Source organism: Athene cunicularia, assembly GCF_003259725.1.
Source record: "Athene cunicularia isolate RWA chromosome 1 unlocalized genomic scaffold, athCun1 chr1_part1, whole genome shotgun sequence".
Taxonomy (NCBI): Eukaryota; Metazoa; Chordata; class Aves; order Strigiformes; family Strigidae; genus Athene; species Athene cunicularia.
Window position 1 is genome coordinate 5,535,530 of NW_020799091.1, and position 18,226 is coordinate 5,553,755.

Consider the following 18,226-nt stretch of genomic DNA (forward strand, 5'->3'; position numbering starts at 1 on the left):
GGAGGGGGCAGCGGCGTCCCGCCGGGCTGAGGCAGCGGGAGGGGTGAGGCTGCCCTCAGGGGCTTGGGGGTATCTTGCTAATGGAGGTGGCTCGGCGACAAAAAAAAAAAAGGCAAATAAACCGCCGGTGCTGGAGCAACGTGAGGGTGAGTGTGTTGACAGCTGAGGAGTCCTGGCTCCAGGCGTTGGGCGGCCGCGCTGCCCCGCAGGGCTCCAGGGGCTTTGGCGCGGTCAGCCTGCAGGGCCCGCTCGCCTGAGGGAGGGGGAGATCTCGGGGGGGTGTCCCCTGCCCAGCCCCTGTTACTGAGGGCGGAGGGAAGCGCCGCTTTCCTCGGAAGCGGTCTGGAGAGCCGATGTGAAGGGCTGGAGCCTCCCCGGGACATCCTGCTGCTGCCGAAGGGAGCTCCTGTCTGGTGGTGCGAGCTGAGTAACTGTAAAAACCCACCTGCGCCTACCTGCTGTAGAGGCCGGTGGTAATAACAGGACTATTTATTTAAAGAGGGTGCTTAGATCTCAGCTGAAAGATGTTAATGGCTTTTGTGTGAACAGTAAACGCTTCCATTTCAAAACGCGAAGTTAATTGCACCTTCCACGCTGTCTCTGGAATGACTCGCAGAATTGGACCTGGCCCTAAAGCCTTACGCACTCGGTTGTGTCTTTCCTCTGTGAGCAGGAGAATCTGTTTAGATGAGTGCCATTGCAGGATAAAGGTCACTTAAATTTGGGGACAGATTGTCAAGTGCGGAGACAAGTATTCTTGAACTTTCTCAAAAGTATAAGGGGAGAGGGCTTAAAACACGCTTGACAGGGTGATCTGAAAAGAAACTTGATTTTTTCCGCTAAAGGATGCGGTCGGAGTGTTACGACAAAATATTTGTGTGTTTACATATATCGGAGAATTGGAGGAGAATCGGAGCTCTCTGTGTAGGAGTATTTAGCAAACCACTTTACTAAATCTATATACAGCAACAATACAGCTTTCCAGTCATTAGTTTTTAATTACCGCGTCATTATCACTACATTTCTTAAACAGTTCTTAACGATCACACCTGTAAGTGGTAGTAAACCTCGAGTACACAGTGCCGGAGCTGATGCCCTATATTTAACGTTGATGTCTGCAGTTGCCAAAGTCGAAGTAAAGCGCTTGAGAGCTCTTTAGCAAGGCAAACTGGAATCAAAGTGAGCATTTTGTGATTTTCATAGATTACCATCCTTCTTTGCTTATTGTTACTGTTTTATGCACCTTGCTGCCTCCCTGGAAGAAAAGGGGGTGATCTCATCTGCCTTTGACATAGTTCATTTTATTTTGGGGAGTAAGACTTCTCCTAGTTTTGCTAGGCATCTTTCTTCTTTATTTTGCAGGATTGTTCTGGCTCCATCAGACATATCTCTTTGTTCTGAAGGTTTAGTTTGGTTTCACCTGACATCTTTCCTGCCTACTCTACATTCTTATCTTGGAGATTTTACTATTTGCTTATGTTTTCCTGTGCACTATTTGAGCAAGTATACTGCAAGTCTCTGTCCATGTGCAGTTATGTGTTTTTTATATATGCATAGCTATGTTGTAACACTGTAATATTAGTAGTAGTAATTTACAAAATGCTTATACACTTCTTCCCAGTTACCATATTTTAGTGTGTTTGTGTCTAGGTTTAAGACAAGGAAATAATAAGCATCTTGCTTAGTCTGCTTCTTACCGTATGGGTGCAGCAGGCCTCTGCTTTGGCTGTAAGGCATGTTCTTGAATTTTCTGAAGCTGTCATTGGACCTGTCTCATGTTAAAGAAATTTCCTTTCAGCATCTCTTGCAGCCCAGAATAATGTATTCTCAGTTTCACTGTCAGGCATTTAAAATTCAGTGAAATAGGTATTCATGTTCGTATTTACCAGTGCTGACAAAGGCCGGAGTAAACAACAATCCATTGCCCCTAGAAATGAAGATCAGAAAGGCCAATTTGTCTTCTCTAAAGCAGTGGGTAGATACCATGGACAGATATATTCTCTGGAGTAAACTCCCATTATTTTGCAGGAGGCTCTTGCCAGGTTCCTAGGTGGAAGTACTGCTGCTATTTAGTACTTGGAGAAAAACTTTGGCGCTTGCACAGAAGGTGAGATTTTTAACTGTTGCATCTAGAAAAAGAAGTTTAATCAGGAAGCTAAAGTGGGATGAAGTCAAAGGAATTACTTATTTTCTATCCTGTTTTTTCCCCCTGTGCTCATGACAAAAAGGAATAGAACAGACTTCAAACAAAAACCTGATAAGAAAACATGATTTGCAAGGAACCAAAGTAATTTGTAGTCTCTCAGGACGAGAAAATGTTTAATTTTATTTTTCTTTAATTAAAGTGATGGTTCTGTCCTATGGAAGTCAGTCTTTATTCCATAGTGACTTGTTTTGAATCATAGTAAAGAATTTTTTTTCTCTGCACAGAAAGTTCTCTTCATGCAGAGTGGACGACTAACATGTAACTGCTTAGCAGTAGGTAACTGTCTGGTGCTTAAAGTCTTATGACCTGTTGCATTTGAAGCCAGTTTATTTAGGTTTATAACATAAATCAGTTTAAGGAGGTTCCTTAGTTTGGTCTTCCAAAGCCCAGAACACTTACAGTTTATGGTATGTCAAGCCAGTGATACTGTGTTTTCTGTATTAGTAGTTTCCAGTTCTTTAGCTTATTTGGGCATAAAGTGAATGACAGCTGATTTTAGACTTATTCATGCTTCATTCTTGTGGTAGGGAGTCATTCCAGTTCACCTGGGTATAGTAACTGGCTGTGCTAGATTCATGTTTCATGGAATAAGGTTTTCTTGCTATATGTAACTTGACTGTTTATCTCACTGAAAGTGGTAATAGGAAGAGAGATAATGTATGTGTGAGGAGGAGGAAAAGAATATTTATCCTCTCCTTATTTTGTAGCTCTTTCTCTGGATGATAATGCCAGACTATTTTTGACCTGATTCCCGCTCAGTATCCAGTGCATATACACCAAATTAATGGACAGCTTGACCTTTTTTTTTTTTTTCCCCCCTCTGTATCGCTATATGCCTTTTCCTCTGTACTATAAATTTTCTAAAAGTAATTTTTTCTTTTCTTTCTGAGTCAAGGAAATTCTGCATTTCTGTCTCTGCCTGTCTCTCTAAATATGTGGGTATATAAATAAACATAAAGGTAAGAAAAAAGGAGATGCTTATTTGTAGAGTAACTAGCAGAACAGTATCCTAGACTCATTGTTCTACAAAAGTATCAAACTGGATATCATTAAATTCCATATGAAATTGCCTGCCCAGTGCCTGATTCTGACTGATTAATTGACAGTGATTTACTTCTATACAGGCTGTAGGGGCTACAGTTAGACTATGTCATCTCAGCCATGTAACTAGAGCTTCAGAAGTAAATGGTCATCTTCAAGAACTCCTGGGTTAGAACTGGGTTTAGACCATCAGCTTTTTAGAAGTTCAAATCTACTGCCATGCTTTTCTTCTCTGCTGAATTTAAATTACTTACGTCCTTCAAAAATAGCATTAAATGTAGAACACCAGTTATAAAGAATTAAGAGTGAGGTCCAAAAATCCTGTGTAATTGCACTTTAGGCACTGTAAGTAAAAGGTATGTGTCCAGGTCCTAGGCAGAAATCTATCACACAACCAGAAGTAGGGAGCCCTTGACCTATTCTGGACCTGCCCATAAAAAAATGTTGCAATAATTTTTTTTTGTGCTGATTTTGCAGGTTGCCTGTATTCCATCTGGGTATTGCATGAGTATGTTAGCTCCGAGTTGTGGGTTGGGTTTTTCTGTTGGTTTGGGGTGGTGGGTTTTTTTTGGTTTTGTTTTGTTTTGTTTTTTCTTTTTTTAAGCCTGAGAAAATGTATGTTAGTAGAAATATAATAAATTTTGACTTGTTTCGTGGTGATTACAGTGCTTCTGGAGATTGAGAGACCTGGATTGAAGATTAATACCCTCACGTTACTCTCCTATTCCTTCTGCTATACTAGAATGGGACTGCTGTGTATCCAGGAGTGCAGGGCTGGCTGGATGAGGAGGGAGGTCAGGAGAGAGAGCTTGATCTATGCTGTGGTGGCCTGACTGAGAGAAAGCAGACCTGGGGTTCTTGTTTCTGCTTGCAAGGTTGTGACATCACTTTAATAGTCATTCTGAGATGGGTTGTTTAATCCTTGGTAGTGCAGCTTTAGGAGGGGGTAAAAGTGAACCAAGTGAAACCTTCAGAGACTGTCACACATTTTGTTAAACAAGGGGCTGTGAGTTTGAGTCCTCTTGGGTTAAGTGGTTCTGGGGGCTCTGGTTTTGGCTGCTTCCTGGGTATGTGCTGTAGCCGTTGGGTAGGATGGAACTGACACCTTGCATAGTTATGCTTTTAAAGAATGAGCCACTCCTACAAAACTAAAATACCTGTTCAGGGACAGGCATTACACTCCAAACCTCACAAACCCTAAACTCCTGATTTTTGCTCCCTGTCTCTGAGAAACAATTTCAATCACTATCTTCTGCTCCCTCTTTCCCATCCCTGTGCTATTCAGCAGCGTTTACAGGGCAGATCCCATTCATGCAGTGCCATTTGACACCACACCTCAACCCATGCAACTGCAGGCTGCTCCAGAAACTCTTCCCTGCTCTCCTCACTTCTCGTGTGCAGCAACTCGGTTTAGCTCTCACCGTGCCCTTTTAAGCTCCTTGCATCATAGAGCACCTCCCTTCTCGGTGCCCGAGTGCTCTGTTTGGATCTGGCCATAAGTATTCTGTGAAACTGGTACAAGCTAGCAAAAAGGCTGGGTTTTGCATGATATAGCCCAGCCCAGCAGTGCAAACAATCTTGTGAGTGAAGTTTTCATGGCTGATAGACTTCCTGTTATTCTTGCAATTTAATATCACTGTTAAGGAGGACTGACCTGCTGGCTGGTTTCAATTTAGCCAGAATGAACCTGCTAGCAGCTGGAATATTCATATTATGGGGCTATCCATTAAAACATTCTTATGCATGGAAAGATGAGTGATTTTCTTCTTAATAGAGAGATATATTAAGCTTTTAAAAATGTATAACCCCCCCCCCAAAAAAAACAATAACCCTGAAATAAAAACTTCATTGCAAAGGTTGTTAATTCTGGTGACTGAGACCCGATTCTGACTAGTCTATCTGCAGACTGTAGGCTAGCTTTTTTTAACTATTTGGATTTTAAACTTATCTGGAAACTTCACAAAAGTGCTTTTTTTTTTTTTTTTCCCTACCTCCCACTTTAGTTTACTGGTTCTGTGACTGCAGGACTCCTAAAGAACACTCTTTTTCTTCTGGCATGAGATTTCTGCTGGTAATTGGAATCTGTGTAAGGCCCTGTTTTCGAGTAGGTGTGTGCCTCAGTTACTGTGACAAGGACTGGATTAAATGATGCAAACTTTCTTAGTAGCCTTTGGATTACATAAAATACTAGGTGGGTAATTTTAACCTTAAAAATTTGCATGAGTGAGTGTCCAAGGTCAGTGGTTATTCTCATGAGAAAGGACAAGCCAAAGGGCTTGTTTTGTTCACTGGCTCTTTGTGTCTGTTAGTAATCAGTAAAACAAGGCTGTAGTTACAATAACAACATTGATGCCTGAAAAGTAGGGGGTCTGCAATGCTAATTGAAGTGATTTAGGTGAGTAAGGGATAATTTTGTTTCCCAGAGCTACTTGTTTATACAGTTCATCCTGTCTGAGAATGGTGGAGTGCCTTTTGCAATGCTCTGCCTGAACTCAGTTTTGTGTTGGGCTGCAGGGAAAATGCTCTGGTGAAACTGAGGTCGGTGGCCTCTCTTGGGGGAGGCAAGGATGATGTAAAATGTTGCCCTCTTGATTTGGCTGGTTTGTGCCCAACCTGTACCACAAAGCTGTACTGTGCACACTCCTGCAGAGGAGCCACCACCAGTGACCTGAGGAGTTGGCTGACAGTGCTTTAGAGAAGATCAAAGCGATGCTTAAAAGGGGCAACCTATTAACCCACGGGTTCCTAGTTTTACGAACATAGTGGAGGAAAATCAGTCTGGTGGTGGTGGTGGCTGTCCTTGCTCAACTAGCTCATCACTTTGACTCAAATGAAGAGTGAGACTGGGGACTCTTAAAGTCACAGGGATGCAGCAGATCCTGACTAATGGATTCCCATAACAGTGAGATAAAAATAATCAGAGAAGTCATGTGGACAGGCTTTGAAATAAACCTTTTTAAAAGTTTCTTCAGAAACTGTAGGCTTAAGAGTCATCTAGTTGGTATCCCAAAACTGAAAGAGCTCTACAAAATGGCATACTGTCAGCTCAACAGAGTGAGCATCGGTCCTTGTATTTGAATGCAAATCCATGTTTGCTATTTGTAACAGGCATTTCTTTGCATCATGCTGCTTAGTCCCTTAATAAAGTCCTCTTGTTAGAAAGCCTGCAGTAGCAAAGCGTCAGGACTACACAGGGACTTTGAACTGCATCTCGGTTCTTCACTGTCATACAGAAAAGATTATCTGACCAAGCCTGGAGGAAGTGTGTCACTTCCCAGTGGCGACTGATAGGAAATACTTGTTAATAAGTTGCACTGTTTTGCACACTTCCATTCTTGAGAAGTAAAATTTCCATAACAGAATCCTAGCTAAAAAGTACCCAAGTGCTTGCTAAATAGGGAGAGAGCAAGGAAGCAGGGTAGAGATAGGATAGTTCCCCTGAAGTCTCCAATATCCAAACTTGTCAACACCTCTACATTGGGAACGTTGCAACTTCGATTTGCTTAAGGCTAAAATTTGCTAAAACCAAGAACAATATGTTTAACAACAGGGATTTTTATCAGTTCCACAGCACTGCTCTTTGACCATCCATATTAATGATTTAATTTAGAAAAACATCTTACAAGTACAATGAAGACTTTGTGAACACCTGCCTAGGAAGAAAGCAAAGTACATCACTAGTTATATGATCTACTCTGTGAGCTATAACTCTGAGTTAGAACTGCTTACAGAATCTGCGATTTATTTTTTTTTCTTTTTTTTTTTTTAACAAAGAGGAGGGGAATATAGGGCTAGTTGCCTTTTTGAAATTCCAGTAGCACAGGAAAAATTAGAAACCCAGCAGAGACTTCTTGTTGTCCAAATATTTTTGGGGGAAGTTCTTTTCCAATTTCTTATAGGTACAAGCATCCATGTGAAGGAAAGCCTAAGCTGAATGAGGGAGAAGTATATTCAAAACACAGTGTGTGTGTGAATTCTGCAACTTTAGGCTTTTTTAATAATTATTTTTTGTTTTGCCTTTTTTAAGGACTACCTATTACATAATGGATGTTCTTGTTTGACTTACATCAATGCTCACTGGCCTAGCACAGGGAATGCCGAACTCAAACTACAGTAGGAGTATTTCTTTGGAATAATGGGGCAAGGGAAGAAAAGGAGAGGGATTCGCCAGCTCAGATGTTCTCTATGGGACACTGCCGGTGAGAGGAAGAGCAGGAACATTTTCCACTCTGCAGTAAAAGTTAGTGAGCAAGGAAGGGAGATGCTTTTGGCTCCATCTCACTTTTATCTTCCTTTCTGAAGATTTAAGTTCATGGAGGTTCCATACATTTAAGATGACAAGGCTTCAGAAAAAGAGGGTGAGCACTTCTTTCCTCTAAAATGAAAGGAAGACATCGGCATCTTAACAAATTTTTTAAAGGAATCAATTGCTTGCGTTATGAGTTTCAAGTTTTTTGGGAGGGCAGTCTTTTAGCTGTTTCTTGTGGAACTTCCTTGCTAGGATTTGAATCTGTCTTGTAATTATCTTGGGAAAACATTCAGAAAGATCTAGTCATTAAATGCGGAAGTGTGTGATAATTTGCCACCAAGTAATCAGTTTCCTTCCAATCTCTCTTAAACGTTTGAGTGTTTTATTTAAATCTGTTTTCAAACAAGACAAACTCTCCTAAGATGGACCCCGTGTGGGTCTAATGTCAATGTTGACATGAGTAAGAAAATGACAGTGGGAGTTTGAGTCTTGTGAGCCCCCCACACTTCTGCTTTTGGAGGGAGTCTAGTCCCTCTGTAAAGGGAGGTGAGAATAATTGTTACACAAGATACAGTGCTCTGCTTTCAGAGATCTAGAGGATTGAGCCACTTTCATTATTGTATTTCAAGTCCCATACCCTGAGAAAATATTCTTAGTGTTGCAACTCTTGATGAAAATAATTAGCAGCTAGAAGAATTAAGTTCTTGCAAACAAAATATTATTAATTCAGACAATGTGCCTACTGGGATTAAACCACAACAAAGTGACAATGGTGTGATGTGCAAGAAAATACAGCTAGATTTTAAGAACTTCAGGATTTATAATGAAGTATGCTGATATTATTGCTATTAACTTGATGGCATCTGTAATTTTGAAGCTGCTTCAATTTTTTTTTTCCTTGAGTAGTTTTATACCTATGACAATGCAGAAAATACATGGCATGGCCATCTATAGTTAGTCCAGCAAACAGTGGTCACAGGGAAAAGAAAAATTTAGGTGTGTTTTTCTGAGGCTTCTCTTTAATTTACAAACCTCTTGTTCCAGAGACCACATCCTCTTGAAACCACTGGCCTAATGGTAGTAAACCATAATAGGTACAGAGATTGACTTTCTTAGGCACTGCTGCCAATATCCAAGCCCTATGAAAGAAATGGCAAGCTGCCATATGTGATTAGAGGGATTAGTCCACAACCAAAGCAAATTATTCTTTTCTATTGCAATTTTCAGTTGTTAACATTTATCCTCTTTCTGTTTTTAACATTTTGCACTCTTGTTCAGAGTAAATTTTGTGTAAAACAGAACAGTTGCCTGTATGGTCTTCAAAGCGGTGAAGGTCTTGACTTCTTACCAAACAAGAGTGAAATTAAGTCACAGGCAGAGCTGTGTGGACTAGCAAAGCAGATGTTCCTGGAGAGAAGTGGAATTTTCCTCAAGTGCTTGCATTACTGTAGTTGCCTTTCTTCCTCTTCCAGCTGTCTGGAGATCATTATATAAGGCTGTCAATGAGAATATTTTAAGATTGCAACTATTTCGCGGGTTAAAACCAACAGAGATCATTTTGGTTCTATTGAGGAAGGGTAAGGTGAGAGCAAGGTTTGTTGTGTATTGTCTTTTTTATCTTTTTTTCCCCTCCACTGTGGCTCTTTTGAGCTGTTATCCAGTCCTACAGATAAGTAGCTTCTTTCCCTTAACTGTATTGTAATGAATATTGCACAGGAGAACATGTAGGTTTATTACTGGAATAAAATGAAGCATTGCTGTGTTTGTAAGACCAACTTCGATGTTGCCTTCCAGATGCCCCCACTTCTACAAAGGTCTCTGTTACACCAACACTTTCCACTTCACAATTAGCTAGATAAGAACTTCTCTACTTCCCATTGACTAAACATTAGCATGTTGGCAAATACTGTTCTCTAATTTAATCTCTGGGACTGTTGGAAATATGATATGCTGTGTAGACCCAGCTGTTATCATTTTGTAAATGCTCTGATAACACCTCTTGAAAGAGCAGCTGGGTTGGTTACGGATATGCATATCTTACTCGGTGATCACTTCTGCCCCTTCAAGAACTGAAATGACAGCAGGCCTTGTCGTGTTGAAGTTCAGGTCCTTACTGTTGCAGGCAGTCATGTTTAAAACTCTCTTGAATGATGACCTAAATCCCTCTTGAAAGTTAATAGCTTTTCTTTCTCCACTACTTAAGCTGAAATCCATAATCCTCTGATCTTCTGTACAAATATGCTTATGCCCCTCTTAAACTATTTGTGCTTGTGCCAACACTTAACACAGCTTAATTAGCTGTTCTCCCTTCATGGGATTTGCCTCATATATTTACAGAAAAATTATATTTTCTAAGCCTAGGATAGTGCTGAATTGCCTATGACTCTGAAAGGGAATGAAAAGGCTCGAAGAAAGGAATTTCTAACAATTATTAAGGCTAAACTGGGAGGTGATATATGAAAGCTTTGCTTGTGCTTTGCTTCATTTGTTTCTCAAGGATTCCTGACCTCAGCTGTTTCCTGAGGTGTCTTTGTTTAGGTAAGATTGAAACACTCGTTAGGCTCCCTTCGTGAATCACTGATGGCAGACTCAAGGCCTTCAGTGGACACTTGGGCAACCCCTAGGATGAGATAAGGGGAGCTCTGACAAAGAGACACAGAGACACTATTACAGGGAAATCGATTTTGCTGACTTAGGAGGGAGACACCTGGACTTTACTTCACAGCTCATGATTTGGAAAGAGGGTCATCTAGTGAACACTGTGAAGAAGACTACTTACTTCTTCCCTCAACCAACAAAGACCCTCACCCTATTTTCACTATGCATGCTCTTATTATGAAAATGAATTCTGGGAGCTCATTGTCATAAGACACCCCTTTCTAGGAAATCTAATGAATATGTATGATCTGTGTGTATGTAAACTGATGTCCCTTGCTAATTCTTGGGAGCCCTTATGATGGAGAGAGAATCCCTAGGGTAACCCCAGCACTGCCAATAACGGAATAACTGCTTAACAGTTCTATTGGATTCTGACTGTTAATTTCTTTGTTTCAACTCCTTAAAAGTCAGTGAAGAATCAAATTTGTTTGAGTGTGATTGTTTGTTGTTGCAAAGCTTTTGCTTGTAGGACTTGTAGTCAGAGGTACTGTTACTGCCTAATGTGACTTCCCAGGGTGGTAGAGGACAATTCTGCAAAGCTCTTATTTCTCTGAGTGTTCTTCTTGGCTTCCTTGCTTCAAAATAAAGGTTTATTATTTCCTGAGTGTGGGTGTAGGACAAACTTAGTTACTTCTCTTCTGAGAATGAGTTTCTCTGCAGATGCAAATTGTTATATTAGCAATTCCATTTATCTGTCTTCCTCAGCTTCCTGTTGCCTTATGTTTGGCCTTCCAACTCACTCTGGTTGCTAGCGCTAATATGTTGTAGCGGTGGAGGAATAAAGTTAGGAAAATTTATAGCTTTCAAATGCATAAAACCAAACCCTCTCAGTTTTAAGAGCCAATAGGTTACTTGTAACTGAACGCTTTATGTGCTGAAGATGTATACAGATGGGAGTTGCTGCTCAGCCAGGCCTGCAGGGTAATTGTTCAGCTAAAGGAGTTGGCACAAATAGGGGTGGGGTGAGAAAGCAGCCAAAAGTGTAGGGTTGGCGGTCATCTCCTTCCTCTTGTTAGTAGGCATTGGCTGCAGGACAGATTCTCTGGAGCAAAACTCTAGAAGCTTATGTCTACTGTACAAGGAGCACTTGAAAATTAATTTTGCAATGTAAACTTAGGACATTGAGGTTTCTGTATGCAAAATGAAATCTTGTTGATTTGGATGGAACAGCTGACTGGGGTTTTGCTCTCTGTTTTCTGATCCTGTTGATGAACGTGTTGTCAGTCATGACAAACTACTCCACCATCTTCCTTGCTTTTCCCTCATTACATCCCATTTTACTGAGTAAAAACTTTAAAATCTAAACTATGTTGGTGATATCTCTCAGTGTGATATCTCTTAATGTTTGGAATGCAGTATTTGAATTAAGATTCCCTTTTGGTACTTGGGGGAAATCAGCAAGGGGGACAAAGCTCTCTGTAGAGTAAACAAGCTTGTAGACAAGGTTGTCTTTTTGTAATGACTTGTGTTTGAGAAAACTGTAAAGCCTTGCTTAAAGGAATTGAGGCGTATAGCTGCCTGAGAAGGTTTGGGGAAATTTTATAAGATAAAATTATTAGATGAGTGCCTGGCCTAAAGCACTTGAAAGTTGTGAGTAGCTTATGAGTAGGGAGGAAAAACTACATCTTGTGTCTCCTTTCTGCTCTTTTACTGCCAAAACATAGAACCTTTCATGTGTGAGTTACATAAAACATAATTTCAGTTACTGTTATAGGGATTTATGAAAGGGAAGATCTTTGTGTGGTTTTAGTTAAATTTAAGGTTTAAGAAAAAAGAATCATGCCAAATATCCTAAGACTTGCAAATGTTGGTCTACAGCATGTGACAGCCCTTTTCCAAAAATCAGTCACCATGGTATTTGTATCAATTTCCGTGATTTAATCAGTCTGATACATATCTTTCAGTCTTATTTGAGACTTAGGTCTGAAAACTTTTCTTGCAAAGGAAAAATTCTCATTGAACTTGCAGTGACACTAGACAAACTGTTGAGACCTCTCAGTTCTTTTTGGCATCTATACAGGCCAGAAAAAGAAAGCAAAAACAGTGGTGGTAGTGGGTGACTTGAAGGGGAGGAAGGCATTAGATGGGTTGGTTTGGTTTTTTTTAGTTTTTTTTTTTTTTTTTAAATTTTAGCCTTAGGTCTTATAACAGGTGCTATATTCTAAGCCAGCAGTTTTTACTGTCTGTGCTTGGAATTGATGCTGTCTGTTTCAGAAAGTAACTTGTACCAGCGGGTCTCATGAGGTTGGCTCAAGTACATCACAGACAGAAAGAAGTTTGTTTTTTAAGTCTCTACATAAACAAAAATCTAGTTTGTGACTGGCATGGTTCCAGTGACTAAAGACTTGTTATCATAATGACATGTGATAGAATTTGCACTGTATGGATTATACACATTAAAGGGGAGGAAAAAAAAAACCCAACTGATGATTGCTATTTTTACAACTGTTTCTCCAGTGAGATCAGCGGCCAGTTTTTCAGGTACTCATATAATGCTTCAGTTAAGGCATGTTAGTGAGCTTTGCAAAGGAACCTAAAGGGTCTCAGCTGCACAACTCAAGATGGAGAAGCTTTTTATCATAACCCAGGGTGGGACCAAACCCAACTAATATGATGCCATGTAAATCTGAATACAAGATGAATGTAAGTGGTCAGAATTCATGTAGGGTTCTCTTATGAAGAGCTGGAAGGAGAATATGCTCCAGTTAAGCTAGACATAATAAGTTTGTTAAACTTAGTAAATCACAGCTTTGAACTGTGGAACCATGTTGTATGATACCTACCAGGAATTAAAAATGGTTAAGAGCCTGCCGGGGTTGGTGGTATCTTGCACCTGATTGAAGACAAAGTGGGAATGCAAACCTAGTTGCAGAAACTGCTCTACAGAATGGTGGTATCTGGGAAGTTTAGTAGCTGTGCAGCTTGCTGTAAGCTCCCACAACCTGTGTGGATGCTGCTCAGCCCTTGCAAACTGTTGTTTGTTTGGGGAGGATTGCAGTTCTGCTTCCACTAGTTTTATTAACTTGTACAATGAGACATCGATGAAGCCTGCAGCTTGTTTTGTAAATGCTGTCCAACTATTTCTTTTATATTCTAAAATTAATCTAACAGACAATATAACATTTTTTCCCTCAGTCTTCTTTAAACACAAAGACATGGTAAGATATCATTCCTACAACAGTTTTTCTTAAGGCTTGATTGACCTGAGGCAAGAAACTTGCCTGCTTTACATGGAAAAAAATCCTTGATAATTCCAGTTCAGAGCTGTCCAAGTTTTTGTGGTTGTAGCATAAGCTTCTATGCCGTTGGCAGTAGCACACATGCCATCCAGTCAGCATCCACGGATTAGCACCGCAGATGCTGACTAGTGTATCAGATGGTGTGGAAGGTTTCCACGATAGTTAAAATAGCTATCCATACCTGTATGTAAGCTGAAGGAGGGCTGTTGTAGATCCTCAACAAATTCAGGTTGATGTTTGTTGGTAGCTCTATAGTAAGTACTTTCTACTTCTGCCTAATTATAAAACTATCTTAACAAAAAGGCAAAAAAACACCTCAAAAACTCTGGGAAGAAAATGGGTCTGTTGAGAGCATATTGCAACTACACAAAACATACCAAAACCCCCAATCTTGGCTCTAAGTGATCCTCAGATAATATCTAAGACTGCCAGAAGATATTCAATAACAAACAGACCCTGAAGATTTAGCTGGAAGTGCCAAATTCCTACCAGGGTGCTTAGATCCTGCTTCTTCCAACCAGGCTTAATAGGTTGGAAAACTGCAAGTGCCTAGCAGCAAGGTGATAATGCACAACAAGAGGAAAGTTCTTCACAATTAACAACAGGAGAAAAATTTTTCACAATGAGAACTATCAGCCACTGCAATAACCTTCCCAGGGAAGTGGTGGATTCCCCAACATTGGACACTTTTAAGATCCATATGGACAGGGTGCTGGGCCATCTTGTCTGGGTAATGCTTTGCCAAGAAAGGTTGTACCAGATGATCCTTGAGGTCTCTTCCAACCTGGTATTCTATGATGATGATAATTTTCTAAGTAGAAATAAAGTTACAGGTTGTTTGAGATACTGTTATATCAACCTCATGGAATATAATCACAATGAGAATCATGGAGGAGATAAAAAAGTTAGCTTTTTTTTTTTTTTTTTTTTTTTTTTAAGCAGGGAGGATAATTATTAACCTGGCTACAGCTGCCTTCCACATCTGTAAGAAATGCTGTTATCTTCAGAGATGAAGTTTCCTGTTGAGGAGTGCCAGTATTTTGTTTTAATTTCTTGGTGGAACTCTGTGGCCAGGGAAGCAAGCGCAATGACTTGTTGCACGATTTTTAGTTCTCATTAGATCACTACGGTGTCAGCATCCCGTTTGCCAGATGGTGGTGTCAGACTGCAGGGGCCTAAGGCAGACACACACACACCCCCCTAAAGGTCTGTGACAGCATCTGCCTAAGAGACCTGTCCAGTAGCAACATCTGCTTCTCTTCTATCTCTCACCATATTTGTCACCAGGGATGCTTCTGAGGCTTACATTACATTCAAGATATTTATTTATTTTTCTCCCCACCCTGCCCCTTCCCCCCCCTTTATTCCTCTAAGGTTTTTCTGAGGAAGAGGTTTTTGTCTTTGACAGTTGGGATTGCCTTGTTATGTGACCAGTCCTCTGGAACCATGGCCTATAAAACAGAGACAAAACAGTATTTTAAATCACTGCTTGTAAATGCAGTTTGCTTTGGATAAAACAATGAGAGTCATGTTACTGCATAACTTCTAATTCCACATACTCAGGATGATTATGTAGAAATCAGTTCACATTTATTTCATGTGTTCTGTAGAACAGTGATTGGCCCTACATGTGATCATATTCTTGATATAATTATATACTATTAGTGGTAAAATGTGAGTAAAAGTTACATTTATATCTTGTAAATTAAGTTGTATTGCAGCCTATGGCTACCATGGATACCCTGACTTTCCCTCCCAAAGCAGGGACTGGTAGAAAGGAAAGGGAAATGACTCAAATGGCTCCCTTCCTATTGACTTCAAGGTAACTAGTTAGAATGACATAGTGTCTGACTCCATCCAGCAGCTTCTAGAAAGTTTGAAAGATGTACTTTAAGGATCTTGACTTTGCAAACCTTGTACCTGACCTTTCAGTGAGGAGTGTTGTGCGTTTTGGGGGAAAGAGTATTTTGGTCAAAAGTCTGTTTATAGAATTCTCATTTGAGGGTACTCTGAAATAATCTTTAAAACCTGTTGCTTTTAGTTCTGAGTAGCATGTAAGAAACTTTTATGAGCAATAAGCATTTTTGTTACAAATGGAAGACTGAATCCTGTAGAAAGAGGCATTGCACCAATTTGAAAATATGCTCTTGAACTGGAGCATACAGATTACTCTAACACGTTCCCAGCCTCCTCCCATCTCACTGCTGCAGCATGTTACATTTGACAGCTTTGATGACTTCCTAAGGGGTTTTGCTCCAGGGTGTGTGATGATTGCTGCCTTTGAAGTCTTTGAAGACTTGGAGTGGGAAGACAGGTATGGAGAGCAAGGCACACCACAGCTTGATAGGAGTGGAGTAGGGTCCAAAAGTTCAATGGCTTGTCCTAATGGAACGGTTCATTTGTTCTCTGGTTGGTGACTTGCCAGAAATGGTGTCCTAGAAACGTGCTAATGATAAGTAAATCAGCATGGCAAGCTTGTGAGTTTTAGCCCAAGTGGTTGTGGGTCTTTTTCCTTTTAAGACTTCTGTTCCTGAAGTTCAGGCAATCTTACTTTAAGTAAGCAAAATCCAGCTTCCAGCCCTTGTGAAGAGAGTTCATGGACATGACCCAAGTCTACACAGTCAGGTGAACGCTGTGGATGCATGTTGGGCTGCCTCACTAAGGGCTGCTGCTTTGCTGTGAATCAGGGCTGCCAGCAGCAGTGGATTTTTTTTCAGAGATGTCTATGTATTGATAGCCATAGACACAGATTTCTTGTGTGGTCTTGATTATAATGTTAATACTTGTGACTACGTGTTGGTTTTGGTTTTTTTACTTTAACATGATAAGTAGTTTTGATTTTATTTTTTTTTTTTTTTCCCTCTTTTCCAGATTGTTCTGCTGACTTAAAGGACAACTTAAAATTCACTTAATCAAGTGTCAAATGACACTTTCAAATCTGTGTTTTAGGGTGTGAGTTGTCATATTGGATATGAATATATTTTCATGGCCACCTTGTTCAAGAGGCTTGTAAAACAGGTTTGACTCGAAGTGACCATTTGAACTTCACAAAGTAGTTTAATCACACTGAAAAACTTGTTTCTTTTAATTAAAAATGCATACATAATCTACTTCCCTGATCCCTGATATTACAGCTTGTTCTTCCTTGTCTCTTTTTTTAGGGGATGTTTTGTTTGTTCCTAAACACTGGATATGCTGGGTCACTGAACTGTTATTCCAGGAGACATTGCTGAGAGGACAAGCTGGACAGACATTACGATGGCAAGCACGAATGCAATGCTTTCCCCAAAATCTCTCATCTAGGGAAGCATGCACATACTCTACTGCAAGAAAGCAGCATTTGGGACTCTTTAAACCCCTGACTGTAACCTAGTCTAGCTTTCTCTGTGCCTGCTGAAAGAGACATATCTTCCATACCTTTAAAGCAAACTACAAGACTGTACTCCCCAGTATCTTCCTGGATACTTTAGCAGCCCCTGCAGATACAAGATGATTGACCTAAGCTTCCTAACAGAGGAGGAACAAGAGGCAATAATGAAGGTCCTGCAACGCGATGCAGAGCTTAAAAGAGCCGAAGAAGAGAGAGTCAGGTAAGGAAACTGGGTTGTTCTGGGAAGACCTACACAGTTCATATACTGAGTTACCTGGAGCACAGAAGTAGGTAAAAACAATTGTGGCTGAGGTTCCACAGTATATGTAGTTTAGAGATTTTTACTCTGTACTAGATATGGCATAGTCTCTGGATGAAATGCCTCTGCCACACAAAGGATTCATTACTAGCCAAGATTGACTCTTGATTTGGACCCTTACAATTCCCTGAGGGGCCAAAGCACACTTGGTACGCATCTGGCTTGTTTACAAGTTGGTTGCAAGTATCAAAACCTTCACAAACTGAACTAATGCAAAATAAGTGGGGGGGATTTGGTTCATAAAGAGCACTAGTGCCCCAAGCAAACAGAAAAGTTACTATAGATGCAGTCAGCAATATGCCTGAATGATGAAGTTACACCTCAAGCGTGTGGAGCATTGGGGCTGCAGTCCGGAGGAGGTACTAACACTACGCCCCATTGTCAAAAGAAGTGCTTGCAATCCACAGCTAAAGCAGAAGATTGCTCCCTGTTTAATTTGTGGTGTCACAGACAGAGCAATGTGGTGTTATTCTGGAGTGTTTTGTGTGCTGGGAGGTTTCCCTAGAGCTACTATTAGCGTAACTGCCATGAATAGAGATGTATGTATGGAAAGCAGCATCGACTGGATGATGACTTTGAGAGAGCCATCTACACAGGTACAAATAGCACTTGAGTAGTGGTTTCAGCTAATATGGATAGCTTCCTGCTCAAGAATGAGGATTTTGGTAGTCAGGCTCTTTTTCACACTGGAGAGAGGGGAAAAAAAAAAAAGTATGCATTACAGGATACACAAAATGACAAGAGGTAGAATAATGAAAGATGAGCCTTAGATGCTGAAAGGTCAAAATGCTATAACACAAATAGATGTCTACAGGTGTCTGATGAGGCAGAATTTTTCTTTCATTGAGTCAATAATCTTTAGAATTCCTTCTCATTGTGATGTTCCTCATGAAGACATATATATTTTCTATTTAAATATTTTGAAATTATTCCAACCATGATGTATCAGTGATGTTTCTTTTCTGAGAAATATTTTCTGACAAATGACCTCTGTGTTGGCATACTCCACAGCAAATGAAACAGCAGCCTGCTCCTTGCCCCAAGAGCAGTGTTCATTTTGCTGCTTATGCTTGTGCAGCCTTGAAGTTGTTTGGTCAGCATGTTGTTGAGTTATTCCTCTTGCTCCTTTCTGTGTAAGAGCAAT

General features: G+C 40.4%; 1 protein-coding gene across 5 annotated transcripts in view; it reads left to right on the forward strand.

Moving 5' to 3' along the window:
• Positions 1 to 16,558: 16,558 nt before the first annotated feature.
• SYTL2 (synaptotagmin like 2) overlaps positions 16,559 to 18,226 on the forward strand; it is a 47,767-nt gene continuing 46,099 nt past the window's right edge. For all 5 annotated transcript variants that reach the window (XM_026851181.1, XM_026851212.1, XM_026851190.1 and 2 more), the window contains exon 1: positions 16,559 to 16,983. In XM_026851181.1, the coding sequence (XP_026706982.1) occupies positions 16,883 to 16,983 (101 nt within the window). In that variant the 5' untranslated portion in view covers positions 16,559 to 16,882. The remainder of the gene's footprint in view (positions 16,984 to 18,226) is intronic.